The sequence below is a fragment of the Solea solea genome, chromosome 5 (assembly GCF_958295425.1).
Source record: "Solea solea chromosome 5, fSolSol10.1, whole genome shotgun sequence".
In the NCBI taxonomy this organism is placed as follows: domain Eukaryota; kingdom Metazoa; phylum Chordata; class Actinopteri; order Pleuronectiformes; family Soleidae; genus Solea; species Solea solea.
The window spans coordinates 25501109-25515170 of NC_081138.1; the positions used below are offsets into that span (position 1 = coordinate 25501109).

Here is a 14062-nt window from a genome sequence, read left to right on the forward strand (position 1 = left end):
TTAAATACATGCGACTCTTTATTTACAAACTGCATCTTTAGATAAACATCACTTTTGATTACATAAAACTGGTAACTGACTTACAAAGAGTCAAATTTTTAAGCACTGTGAAAAAGAAAAGAAAGAATGGAAAAGTGTCTTTAAAAACTAATTAACAAGAGAGCATAATATTTACTTCTGTGAAAAATATATATCTATTTGTCAAAAAATGTGGGCTATGTTTGTAAAGGAGTATAAAGACAGTGTAAGTGTTTTTTTTTTCGTGATCTTACCCTCAGATAAATCATGGTAATAATATTTGATTAATAAAAAAAAGCAGAAATGGATCTGCACCTTTCTCTCAGGATCTCCTCTTATAAGCAAAGAGGTGTTTGAGGCATAAAAATTTTAAACCAAAATATAGTTACAGTATATAGTTAATACATTTTGCTGCAGTTTACACCTCCATGTCTGTCTTTTTATACAAAATGTACATTATATATATATATATATATAAGTTGTCATTCCATTACAAAATGGATGGCTTATAAAACAGTATACAACTACAGTTATATATATGTGTAGACTTCTTTTTTTGTTTGTGTTTTTATATCGACTCTTTTAACCTACGTGTCAAAATGATTGATGACAGCTCGTTATAAATGTAGATTTCTGCATTTTTTTTTTTTATTTGCTGTGCTCTACTTTCTATGCCAATGGCTTTTTCTAAGTGGTGAATACTCACTGGTTATAATCTGATATTTAACTAAAAACAAAAAAGATTTAATTATTTATTTTTTTTTAGAAATCTATGAAAAAGGCCCATAAAAGTGGGCTTGTAACTACAAAAGCCACAAAGGCGAGGAGAAGCATGACGTGAAGATGTCCCAGACAAGTCATTGTTCTTTGTTATTAAGGTTAGGATTTCCCTGCTGGGAAGCAGCGGCACAGCCGGTAAGACTTTACCGCTGTACCACTGTTCGCCTGTTGTCACTTTCACACCACAAGCCCCCACAACGTCCTCAAGACGAGACAAGCGACAGGTCGCCGAGTGAAATCTCTGCACGGCCGGAAGGAGGAGTTCATTCATTCAATGGTTCTGCTGCTACTTTGAGCTGGAGGCATCTTCTTCTTATTATTATTATTATTATTTTTCTTTTAGTGTTTTTATCCTTTCGTTTTCTTTTAAAACCAGCCCACACAGGGACGAATCATTGGCAGGCCTGCTGCACCTGATTTATTAGCTCTCCGAAGCGATCAAACAGCCCCTCTACCCAAGCGCCGTTCTGCAGACACTTCTGTACAGTCTCCTCCTGCCCCAGATCACCTGCCTGCACACGGAGAGATGCGATCTGCCAGGGCAGAAGCACAGAGAGTCAAGCATTTATCTTTTAATACAACAAAGACAGCATTTTTTTAGTTGTTCCCATGAGACATGTGAAATAAATGAATCGCAGCCTCATGGTTACTCTTGACAGCCGTGAGCGTGAATCCCGTCTTCAGCAAAAACAATCAACCAGGTGAATCTTACTCATGGACAAAGATGCACATTACAGAGAAAACTAAATCACTGTAACAGGAGCAATTTGACTTGTAGTTTCCTTGAACTGATTCAGTGACTTTTGGACAATTACGACCTGGATGAATGAGAATCTACACAGACGTAACTAAAGCAACAAGCTTGGCAGGCTGCGCTTGATAGAATGTTTTATATTGCATTGTTGGGAGTCTGTGTTGTGCTGGCAGACGGTCGTTTGTTGATACTAGCAGATTCCATTCTGACGCAAAGTACAACTCACTCATTACTCACTGCTTCGGTAACAACAGTGGGTGGATAACGTCTCATCCCTTCTTTTTTTGCAAAAAATAAAATAAAATAAATAAAATCAGACCTGCAGATCTGCAGCGTCTCACACAGCTCTGTGTGAGCAGGTGTGTGTCTGCAGCTTCTGCAATGTTTTATATAGTTTCCCTTTTTCCTTTTTTTATTTATCATAAAACATCATTTAAAATACTCAAACTCTCCTCTGTATTCAACTAATACTGGGACTCTCCAGTATAAAGATTACATCTGTCAGTGCTGCCCGTATTTTGGGATAAAACACTAGTGTTTTATTCCAGTGTTTTGACTGAAACATGAACAAGATGTGCTGTACCAGTGAAGAGAGATCATTTTCACGGTTTGTTTTTGCTGTGACGTGCACTATTCACTCAGCGTCATTAAGAAAAGGATCTTTATTGTAGATCAGATGAGAGTCGCTGGAACTGAGCGCGCCGCCACAACGGACCGACGTGACCGAATGTGTCGAACATATTTTTAAACGATGAATGCATCAAAAATCGTACACACAGCTCCTTTACGTAGTAGCTGCAAAGCAACACTCACCTCGTCCTTACACATGAGGTATGTGTGGTACTTGTAATGCTGCAAAGAGTGGTACAGAGAGAACCATTGAGTTTTCTGCTGGTCCACTGTGTACTCCTGAAAAAGGGGAAAAGCAAAGTCTGAGAAACCTTTCTTTAAAATCAGTCAATGAAGTACTGACACTGAAAGAGGAAAAAGGGACAGTGATGTCAGTGTTGAACACATAGAGGGACAAGTGGAGGAACTGCACCCTCTGCTGACAGAAAAGTACAACACTGACATGTTCACATCTGGTATTAAAGGAGTAGGTCAGGTTTTTAAGTGTTTTTACAGCAGTGGATCAACAGAGTTGTTGATCCACTGCTGTCTTCATCAGCAGGTTCTAAGTAAGTTATTTCACTTCACCTCAGTGACACAAACACAATCAAGGCAACAGTAGATCAGCAGCTCCTTCGTGCCTGCAAGCTAACAATGTTGAGTTTCTCTATGGACTTTGGCACAGGAAAACAAGTGTTTTATAAAGTTCACTTTCCAGCTGGAAAAGGCTGTCGAGCAGCAAACATTCTTAAGATATCTTAGACTTAAAAAGGTGCAGATTTTATGCAGTGCCTGCTGGCAGCGTGATCATACAACAACGCTAAAACTATCCCTTTAAAATCCACAAAGAGGCACACTCCGATGCCAGATACAAATTGACATCCTGGGAGCAGTACAACTTGTGATGAGAACACATGAGACGCATTATTCCCAGCTCTAAAACCGGGCGACTACGTGATATTACTTACTTGTGGCACTTTGTTGTTCATCTTGTAGGGCTTCATGGTCTTCTTGTTGTAGGCCTTCCCACTGAGACGCACCTTGAAGGCTGGCGTCTCTCCGTCCTTCTTCAGTTCAGTGACCACCGAGATCTCTGGGAAGCTGTCTAAAGCCGTCTGAAGGTCCAGATCAAAAAAATTGCTTCAAACATCATCTTTAAATCCTTACAGTAAACATATTAAAAAGGATTAAAAATGTTGGAAGCATTTGAAAGAAAGAAATGAATGAGATTCTTTTAAAAACATTTCATATATTTAATAGTTACTCAGGCACACCCACCTTTAGGACTTGACCAATGTGCAGTTTTTGAAGCAGACGCTTCCGGTTGTCAGTGATCATCCCGTCCACTCGTTTCATATGTGGTAGCAGCAACTCATCTAAAATGTGACGAGTCAGATTTAGCCCCGATGTTATCGTTAGGCCCCTCGAAAGGAGAGCAGGTAATTGACCAAAAACAGTAAATCCGCTCACCGCTTGCCCTCTCAAGTGCCGTCATCACATCTTCATCTAAGGCAACGCTGATGAGCAGTTCCACAAAACTCTTGAACGTCTCCTTCATGGTCCGCGTGTTGAGGAACCGCGAAGCAGACGGCCCAGAAGGGTTTAAATCTGGGAGGGCGTACCAGAGAATTTAAAGATTCAGAGAGCATTTAGAGCTTTAAAACTGTGAGCTGTGGAGGGCAGCATTGCACCTCTCAGGGTACGTCCTACTGGAAATGATTAGAAGAAGAATATACTGTATATATTCAAATATTTTCAAATTCAAATTGTATTAAACTACATCAACTTCCAACACAAGGACTTTCAGTAATACTCACAACACTGATTTAGTTTGAAAACTCACAAAACAGGGTTGCATTTTAGTTATAATTGACCCAGAGAGCCGAATTTCAGACATGCTTAAAATCCAATAAAAAAGGACCTTTATACAAGGTGACAGACCAATTCATTTTAGTTGTCTTTTAATAAACTCTGGGGAAAGTACTCGACATAAAAGTGAACAAGGAAATATTGTTCTGTCTCTCTCACGGCAAAGCACAAACTCACAGCCGAACATGACAACAACACCAGTGATCCCATGACATAATCAAACTAGGTCTGTTGAGAGACTCGCAGCAGAATTTACACACTGTTTAATGAGGAAGTCAAAAGGCTTCTTTACCACTTTCTTCACCACCTTCCTCTGCAGATGATCCTGAGGCGGTCGGTGAGAACTCCTCCTTCCATTTCCTCCTCTTCTTGGGTGGCGGCTCAGCCCTCGTCTTCAGGTATTTGGGTCGGGGCTTTTGACTCGGGGTGACGGACGAGGGGTTGGCTGTCAAACCCAGCAAAGTCTTCACCTGAACCCCCCTAAGTGGTAGAGTCAAAAAGAGTTACACCACTGAATGCATAATGCACCCGTGTCTTTAAGTCTATTAGCGTACCTTAGTGAGTTCATGGGCTTGCATCGTGGCTTCCGACTACAAACTCGTACATACTCCCTTTTGTTGACCGTGTCCAAGAACTTCACGTAAACCCGATGGTACATGGTCTTCGCATCCCCAAAGTATCCAAGATACTACACACACAAGTGAAAACGTAACTTTTTTGACAATTAACAGAAATGCCTGAAATCCTACATACATGGGTATTGACTGGTTTTCCTTTACTCACACTGTTTGTGGCTGAGAAGACTCTCTTTCCATCTCTAATTTCAGGCACAAACTTCTGCAGCAGAGCCTTCTGGACTTTCCAGATGGCCGGAGGCTCAATCCCCGTCCTCATCGTCACCTGGACACACATGCACAGAAGATGCTTCAGTACGTACGTGGCTTATGTTTTTGTGCACGAATGAACATTTTGCTTTTTAAAACAGCAACACAAAAAGCAGAGTAGTACCTTTAAGTTTTCAATGTCCTCATTCCTGACAACAAACTCGTCCCTCTCCCGGTACATTCCCTCCCCTCCGCTGTCAGACAGCTCCTCGTCAGTCAGTCCCTCGATGGCCACACTCATCAGCTGCATAGCCATCTGGCCTAGCGCGATCTCTTTGGAGTTGTCTTTGGAAGCAAACACAGAGCCTCCCGTGACCGTGACTGTGGCTGTCGCTGTTGTTTGTGGATTATTGATCACCTGTGGGAAACATGTCTCTTTGACAGCATGTGGCACGTTGGCAACTTGGTCTTGTTTCATCATCAAACCAGGGATTGGGTTATCTGGAGAAGGGTTGCAGATGTGGTATACAGTATGAATGTGTTGGATGAAAGACTAATTCATTTTGCACATGTACAGAGTAAATCAGACGGCAAAGACAGAAAAAGGGTTATTGGAAACACATGATGAAACTATGATGCAGCCAATCATACAATTTGCCTTTTGAGTTTAGAATAAAAACAAAACACTCTGAAAAAGACAAGGAGTGCAAATAGACAACCTGTTTTCTTATAACAAACTCATTTTTAGATAATGACTCACAAGTTTCAACAACTGCGGGATAACACTCTCTGTGTGTTGTTACCTGTTCTGGTTTTCCTTTCTGAAGCCTCGTCCAGAGCTGAGAGAGCTGAGCTGATGCTGTTCCTCAGGGCCTGGTTCTTCCCAGTGTTCTCCTCTTCATCCGAGCTGAATGTCGGCAGCGTCTCCAAGTTCTTTTGCAGGTCTTCATCCAGACGTTTGTGCTGAGAACTCGCTCCCGGACACTCCTGGGAAATCAAGGGCCCTGGCAGAGTCTGCAGTTTGGGCGGCAAAGATGGCAAAGGACACGGCGGAGGTCTGGACGGGCTGATCAGCTTCTTGGGTCGATTGATAGTTCGTGTGGGACTTGGAGAGTACTGCTGTTTGGGGCCAGATTTGATGAAATCTAGGAAGGAGCCCATGAAGCCGGTTTTGACCTCTGGCTGTTTCTCTTCCACTTCACGGATCTTCTGCCTCATTCTCTCTTGCTGTGGACAACCATCATATACACCATGTGATGCAGATGGCGAGCCGACGTCACTACCCCTGGAGTTTAGCCGTTTTACTTGCGTGCCGCGTTTGGCTGCTCTGGCCTGCCCTCCGTCCTCCTCAATACCACCTGGTTTGGTCAAGGACTTGGAGCGAGCCTTTTTTTTGGGAAAGTCTTCTCCATCAGGGCACTCCATAAGGCTGTCCTCTGTTTTAATACACTTGGCATTCACTTTGCCTCTGCTCTGTAGACCTGAGGGGTCATACACCTGCCCAGCTAAGTGATAATCATTCTCAGAGCGTCCTCCATCTCCATTTGAGTTGATTTCAGAACTGCTGCTGTGGTGGACAGACTGACCCTGATGGTCTGTGGCCATCTGAGGTCCATTTAGTGTCATGACCATGGTGTGGGAGTTGGTGTTGGTGATGATTTGCTGTGGAGAGGAGAAATTGGGCGAGATGTTGCTTATATCCACAGTTTGGAAGTGCCCTTTAGAATCCACAGGACTTGCCATCACAGCCATTTCAGCCTCGGCAGAAGATGTAGCTTTGACAAAGTCTTGCGGTGTCACGCCACAGGCCGCGACCGTGGCCGCCAGAATGTCATCGACATTTGACAAAATGTTTCTCTCGTCTCCAAGTAGCATGGATTCGGGGAAGCAAATGGAGTTGAGAGCGAAGTGGTTCTTGGCATCATTTGACTGCTGATTTGCTGAGTGGCTGTAATGATGTTTGGAAGAATCAGTGCATCCTGAGCTCTGTTCAGACACCACTGCACCATGCTGACTGTGGTTCTCAGTTACAGTGGGACCAAGCAGTTCCCGATCCATCTGAAGATACTGGACATTAGCAGGGCCCAGACCATGTGGCGGTTGACTACTTTGCACCGACACCACCTTTGAAGGGTTTTGACCATGGTGGATAATGGGCTGCTGAAGCAGAATCATCTGATTGGGCTCAAGGAGAACCTGAGTGCTCGGGACGGTGATAAACTGAGTGTGGGGTACCGAGGTCTGGCTCTGGGACTGACTGTGATTCTGGTGGTTCTGTTGATGCGGCTCAGGAGATTTGAGCTGGAGATGGTGCTGCTTGAGCTGCTCTGAGCTCAGAGGTACATGTGAAGATATAATATTGGAGTTTGCCGGTTTTATGCTTGCAATATCCAGACCATTAGCACCGCTTAGATGAATATGCTGTTGGCTCAGCAAACCCATTCTTTCATCCTTCACCTGTTCTGTCTGTGTATGAGCCAGGCCCATGAGGTGGTCATCAGAACGCGAATTGCTTCGGATAACACTTTGTGTTTTGTGATGCTCTTCCATTTTCGAAACAACATAGATGACATTGTGTGACGCCAAGTTATTATCTGCCGCAGAGGCCTCCATGGACGCCTGCTGGAGAGCCTCTAGGTCCTGCATGGGAAGCTCCTCTAGTTTGTGTTTGCTATATGTTGGCTTTATGTCCTGTATTGAGGATCGGGCATTGTTTCGTAAGGCTTGAGCAGCTGAAGAGTAGGTAGGCTGTGGTGCAGGGAAAACATATTTTTGGGCCTGTGTCTGTTGCAGTGCATCATGTGTTTTACCTCCCACTGGGGCTTGCATGAGGTTGTAGTTCTGTGCAGAATTGGATGCAGGCAAACTCCGAACACATGTGGGTGGGTAAGCAGAGTTGAGGGATTGGTTAAGGGATTGTCCTGTGGCATAGCTCTGAGATTGAGTCACTGAGGCTTGCCCCTGTGATTGAGACGTAAATGTCACATTTGGAGGACCCTGAGAGTGGGATGTGGGGTAACTGTTAGAGAGATTCCCCTGACACAAGCCCTGGACTTGGGCTCTGTACTGGGCCTCTTGCTCCTGGCTCAGGCCGGAGCTGGTGGAGTAGACAAGAGTTTGACTAACAGTCGCTGACTGGCTAGAGAGAGAAGGCAGAGACTTATAAAGGGACGACAGCTTGTCTGTGGTGGAACTAGAGGGTGAAGACTGTGTGTGAGGAGTGACATAGGTTTGGGACAGACTGCTGGACATTAGGCTAGGCAAGTGGAGGGAGTGCTGATTAGAAATCACTGAATTATGATTCTGTTGTGGGGAGGAATACCGCTCAGGAGACGCTCCTGTTAGGATCTGAGTGTGACTGCCACTCTCTTCACCCCCAGATTGATGTGGAGGTAGTTTGGCAGGGCAGTCTTTCGCCTTTGGCACTGAAGTGGTCGAATATGTTTGAGTAACTGAGTCTGTTTTGGGTTGTGGAGCACCGTTGACCCCTTGAGATGAATCTATTCCTGTGGAAGGACTACAAGACACTGGAGTCTGATGGGAAGGGTCCTGTTGGTAGGACACATCAGCTTCACTGCCAGAGCCAAAGTACCCAGGTAAGGAGTGCTCTGAATTGGGCATCTGCTCTGAGGCTGTGTGGCTACTAGAAGGCCTCTGGTGGTGTTTGATCACACTACATTCACGTTGAAGAGCTCTTTCAATAGAGCCTGAAAATACTGTTGCTGCGTAGGGCTGCGGGGCACCATGAGGGACAGGCAAGGTAGAAGGGAGCAGACTGAACTGTGGTTGTAGGAGATGGGGGGCAGACTCCTGGGCTGAGCGGTAAGTGGAGGACTGGACAGGCAAAGTGGAGCCCAAAACAGGGGCAGACAAATGATTGAAGGCCAGGGCAGTGGGAAGCACAGTCTGACTAGATTTGAGATGCAGGAGAGGGTCATGGTGAGAAAACAGGCCATTGGTGGAAGTGCTGAAGGCTGGATCCTGGAGAGCCAAGGAAGGGTTGGTAGCATAACTCCTTGGGGGGTAGGCACCAGTGTGCTGATAGGTCGACAGAGAAGCAGGAGAGGGGAAAGTGGCAGCAGAAGGCAGGGCACCAGTCAAGTACAGCTCTGTGGTGGTGGAGTTTGTACCTGTGTGGCATTGAAAAAAAACAGTATAAATTACATATCCTCCAAAATAAAAATAAACTAAAATAAAAATGTGTTAACACAGCATGCAAGTAATTGTGATAAACCATTATGCTCATTTTACATCATGTATTTGTTAATACATTATGTAATGTACGTATGTAAAGACAGACAAAGATGTAAATGGGTAGATTTGTCCTCACCAGCAGGCCATGAAGGTGGTCTGAACGGTGAGAGCAGCGAAGCACTAACAGGACCAGCCTGAAGGCTTCTGGATTCCATGGCTGACAGGAAGCTCATGATTGAGGTCTCAGAACTGTTGCTGTTTGAGTCAAGTGTTCCTGATAAAGAGATGATCACAGAAACAGACAAATGATCCTTTGTCACACGTAAATAAATTAAACCCCTAATGTTACAGTGCTCATGAAGACGGTTTGTTTTAATTTGTGATGGTTTAACATATCTGCCCAAATCTTTGGATCACTCCAAGTAACTCCATGAAAATGCATAATAGCTTGAATTTATTCACTGCCTTTCTGAGTGATGGCACAGAAAACCAAAAAGATCTGCAAGACTGGATGCCAGTGCAAATAACAAAGAAGGGATGATAACTCACCTGCTGCAGCAGAAGGGTGTGATGTAGTGTAGGTGGGAAGCTGGTGGGTGGAGGTGTAGCTTTGCCGCTGGAGAACCTCTGTATCAAGATGTGCTGCGCCATAACTGGGACTGAAGTAACACACACACAAACACACATGAGCGAACATGCATAAGCACTCTTCTTTACAAGCAGAGGGACACACAACTATGTATGAACATGTAAACAAGATAACACTATAAATGCTTTATGTAATTATTTTTTCGCACAAAAGGAAAGTGGTATAGACAATGAATGAATTATATTCTCCTGGAAGAAATTCAAAAACATAAATAAAATCACATATAAATACAATAAAACAAGATAAAGCCTGCTTACAATTAGATAATAAGGCAATATGCTATTGATAATAAAATGCTTATTCATAAAAGATGTGTTTTCAGAGTTGATTTAAAAGCAAGCCTCAGATCATTAGGCAGGGAGTTCCATAGATGGGAGGCCCTGACCGCTAAAGCCTGGTCACCATTTATCATGAAGTGGGACAATGGAATCATCAGAATATCCCTGTCCAAGGAGCTGAGGCTGCATGCAGGCTCATAGAGGAGGAACATATCAGGAATGTAGTTTGGAGCTAATCCATAAAGGCTTTAAAAAGTAATCAATTCTACGATGAATAGGTAACTAGTGAAGTGAGGCTAATATTGTCATGTCTACTAGTCTTGGTTAAAAGCTGCGTTTTAAACTAGCTGAAGGCGTACGTTTTTCTGGCTTAGCCCTGAAGTTACAGAAATCTAAATAAGATTAAATTAAAGCATGGATAACTTTCTCCAGATTTGACCAAGAATGAAAGGATTTAATCTTGGGGATAGTTCTGAAGTTAGTGGACAACATTTGAGTGTTTAGCCAAAAGTCAAACATCTGCGGATGGAGAACATGGTGCCCAAAGGGAGTCATCTGCCTTCATTTCTGGTCCCTACAAATGACACATGAACCAGTAATTTTCTCTTATGCAACTATGAACTGTTAAGCGCTGAAAAAAAAAAAAAGCATATCATACAACAACAAAAGCCCAATATGCACAATAGAGTGTGGTCCAAAGTCTGAGACCACTTCCCTGTTCCATTGAAGGGGAAGTTGTTAAGAAGGCTGAAAAAAGTGACAACAACAATCGGCAATTAATTTAACCATGCACAATGCATCAATTCAATTTGGTTAAGATTTGCTGACTGCTGGCACTTCGTATTTTATCAAATACTAATACGCAATTCAAGTGTATTACCTGACAGTTCCTGTTTCAGTGTTTGCTGTGATCTACCAATAAATTAGTTTAAACCACCAATTATGTTTTTCCCCAACTTTCACTCAGTCTTTGAATATCTGACATCTATTTGCTTTTTTTTTTTTTTATGAATCGCAATTAAGAGCCACAAGTGATATTTAAATGACTACAATTGTGACTTAATGAGTTTGTCCTCAACCTGCAACAATCTAATTTTCCCGAGTAAACATCATTACTGTCCACTGTTATTCATAATAGCACGTGTTTTGTCTTTCAGTAGTGTAGTTAATTTGACTGCTCCGGCTTTTTTCTTTAGGCATCCGGAGAGAAAATGACTTAAAAAGACTTGCACAGAATGACAGTCTACAAGTGTCATTTGTGAGTATGAATTGAATTATTTTAAACTCTGCTCTGTTAACCGATTATTACATTGTGAAAACTAGTGCAACTAGTGTAAATACCGAGCATAATATTGACAGACTGCAGCCAATTCATATAGTCCTCGGGTCAAAGGGTAACAGTGAAATATTCCAGATGAAATGTCAGTCACTGATTTATTTATTACAAACGCCACATTAATCAACTTATTTAGGTTGTGATAGTCTTAGCTTTTTTGAACCAGCAATCAGCACAGAAATGATATGATATTATGATGATATTAATCGCTGCCACCTGATCAGCATATGAAAACATTTTTGTTTGGATAGGAAATTTGCTTTGGTCATGGAACAAGTGAACCGACTGAGTGACTATACTGTGTGTTGACTTAATTTAATTTAGCTTCTCCATCTTTTATCTTGGTGCTTTAAAAGGGATAAGTATTTGGGCATGGTTAATACAGAGGGTACATTTTCACAAGTTATTTTAAGCGAGCATTCTAACCATCTATCAATATATTACTGTAATACACAGTACAGTACAACACAAACTTTGCCTTAGCCACAGTTGGAGCCTTCTATTACACACACACCACACTCACTTACTTACAGCTGTTAGTTTTTAAAAATTACTTTTACGTCCTGGAAGTTTTAAAACAAAAACCATGGCACAGAAAACGCAAAGACTTCGACACGTCGCCTCAATATCAGTGGCTGAATTCCAGAGAATTGATAAGTGATTAGCTTTGGTAGCTAGCAGTTACCTATCTTTGTTTTGGCTTTGGTGAGCACCTGTGGGTCGAGAAAACTAGCCGGTAAAGTGGTACTTGTTAACTAAGTATTTGGTTAAAATGGTTACAGGCACAATTCCACACGGCTCTGTGGTTCGTAGTTAAGTGTCCGTGGCCATGCTTAGGTGGGGAGACGGTGTGCTAACGTAAACTAGCAAGGTGGGAGACAAGCAAGTGAGCTAAGAAAACACTGACAACTCCCATCAGATTTCCACGCAAACAACTATACGAAGATTCTGCACTTTTCTCCAAGAGGAAAGACAGGCCCTTCCCGACATCACCGACATTTCCTTGTGAAGGCGACCCACCCTCTCCTGCATCTCTTACCTTGGTTTGATACTAGCTGTGCTGCGGTCATAGGCCCAAGAAGCGACGGTCTGTGCTGGTGGAGCCAGCGAGTCCGCGAAGCTGGAAGTCGGGTACGTCCTGTCCATCATCCGGTGAAAGATCCACTTCCACGACGGAGCTTCGTGGAGCAGCGGGCACACATCGTAGCAGGGTCCGGGTCCTAGCCACCGAGCAAGCGAGCAGAGTAGTCAGTCAGTCAGTCCCGTTGTCGCAGCAGCAGGAGTAGTTCGGCAAAAGCCACCTTAAGACTGCGATTTATGTGATAAAAATCTGCCCCCCCTTTTCGCTCCCTCTGAGCTTCTCCGTTAATTTTTGTTCATCTCCCGTCATATGGATCCGCGAAAGCCCTGCATGGTTTCACATACCCATGTTAATTTGGTTTCCCAGGATGCACCGCAGACTTTGGCTGCAAGTTTTCTACTTTTCCTTCCCTCCACCAAAAAACCACTGCGTTCACATTTGCAGGCTTAAGTGACTCACATCCGATTTTTCCGTTGATGTGACTGTTTTTATTTGATTTATTTGTTTATTTTTTTGGTTAAAACCTGTGTGAACACAGAAGTCCAGTTGTCACTTCTGATTCACAAATCAGGCTTGTGTGTCACTTTAGTAAGGCTACATTCAGACTGATGGGGTAAAGAAGTGGGCAGCAATGGGTGGCCTGTGGGCCGAAAGTGGCCAGTTGTGGGCCAAAAGCGGCCCGCCAGCATCAGTATCTGGCCCGACAGATGATTCAACAAATGTGATCTCAAATGTATTCTTATCTTATCTTTGCTTATCTTCACAAAAAACAGACGAAGCCAGTTTTGTTTGCCAAACAAATAACAATCACATTTAAAAAAAATATATTTTAAACAAGTTTGTGGAAGATTTCTAAAATATTTGTTGTTAAGCACTGTATGTATCATAAGTAGGTTATTTTTTTTTAACTTTTATCTCATGGTAAAATTAAATTGAAACTGAATAGAAACAGAATAGTGAAAAAAAAAATCAAATCACTTCAAATCAGTGCAGAAAATTCAACAGTTTAAAACAGACATGTTGAGACATACAGAACAGTATCTAATCAAGGAATCATTGCGTAAATGATCGTAATGTGTTTTTCCTACATGTGCAGCAAAGATGACACAGTAAGACAATATTACATTAAATAATAAAACACTGCCATCATCAATCTGAAAAAGGTCATATTCTGAATAAGCAATAATCAGATGAAGACATGGATAGTCTGGTATTAGTAGAAATGTATATAATTCTAATAAAATTATAACATCTAATTGATTTATTAACAGCAGTAGATGTAATATAGACACGAGTCACTTGGCACTGCAAGATGTGAATGGAATATTCTGCTAGTAACTCATGTAAACACCATGATCTGGATAATGTCTTATTATCCCATTTTCCTGGAGATACAGAGCTGGTCCTCATTTCAGTAATGGCATTATTACTATTATTAGTGAAGGATTTGTTCATTCAAAATTGAACCATTGAGACTGCAGCTAATTCACATAATCTTCCGTTTTACATATTTTTCACACACTACAAAAGAAAAGGTCAGATTTATCCATTAGTCACTAGACATGAGAGGGCTGTGCTGGTGTAATATCATAATCCTTGAAAGGGAATTAACACTCAACTTCCAATTTGCACATTTCTTTTTCAGGTGAAGAATCTGTGACTGAAAAATT

The 14062-nt window shown here is 42.4% G+C and overlaps 1 protein-coding gene across 1 annotated transcript; it reads right to left on the minus strand.

Moving 5' to 3' along the window:
* Positions 1–12794, minus strand: qser1 (glutamine and serine rich 1). Its single transcript, XM_058629290.1, has 13 exons — positions 12351–12794; positions 9598–9707; positions 9185–9322; positions 5658–8984; positions 5039–5355; positions 4814–4930; positions 4585–4718; positions 4323–4510; positions 3632–3769; positions 3440–3537; positions 3130–3276; positions 2366–2461; positions 1–1331 (listed from the first exon to the last, which is right to left on the minus strand). The coding sequence occupies exons 1-13, from the start codon at positions 12458–12460 to the stop codon at positions 1191–1193; spliced, it is 5061 nt and encodes a 1686-aa protein (XP_058485273.1). The 5' UTR covers positions 12461–12794; the 3' UTR covers positions 1–1190.
* Positions 12795–14062: the final 1268 nt, after the last annotated feature.

What these genes read in the sequence shown, in the direction of transcription:
- qser1 (XM_058629290.1), bottom strand. Translation starts at nt 12,460, where the DNA reads ATGATGGACAGGACGTACCCGACTTCCAGCTTCGCGGACTCGCTGGCT. An exon ending in ACCACCTTCATGGCCTGCTG is followed by an intron (nt 8,985 to 9,184) that starts GTGAGGACAAAT and finishes AATGCCACACAG; the next exon opens with GTACAAACTCCACCACCACA. An exon ending in GGAAGGTGGTGAAGAAAGTG is followed by an intron (nt 3,770 to 4,322) that starts GTAAAGAAGCCT and finishes ACGCCCTCCCAG; the next exon opens with ATTTAAACCCTTCTGGGCCG.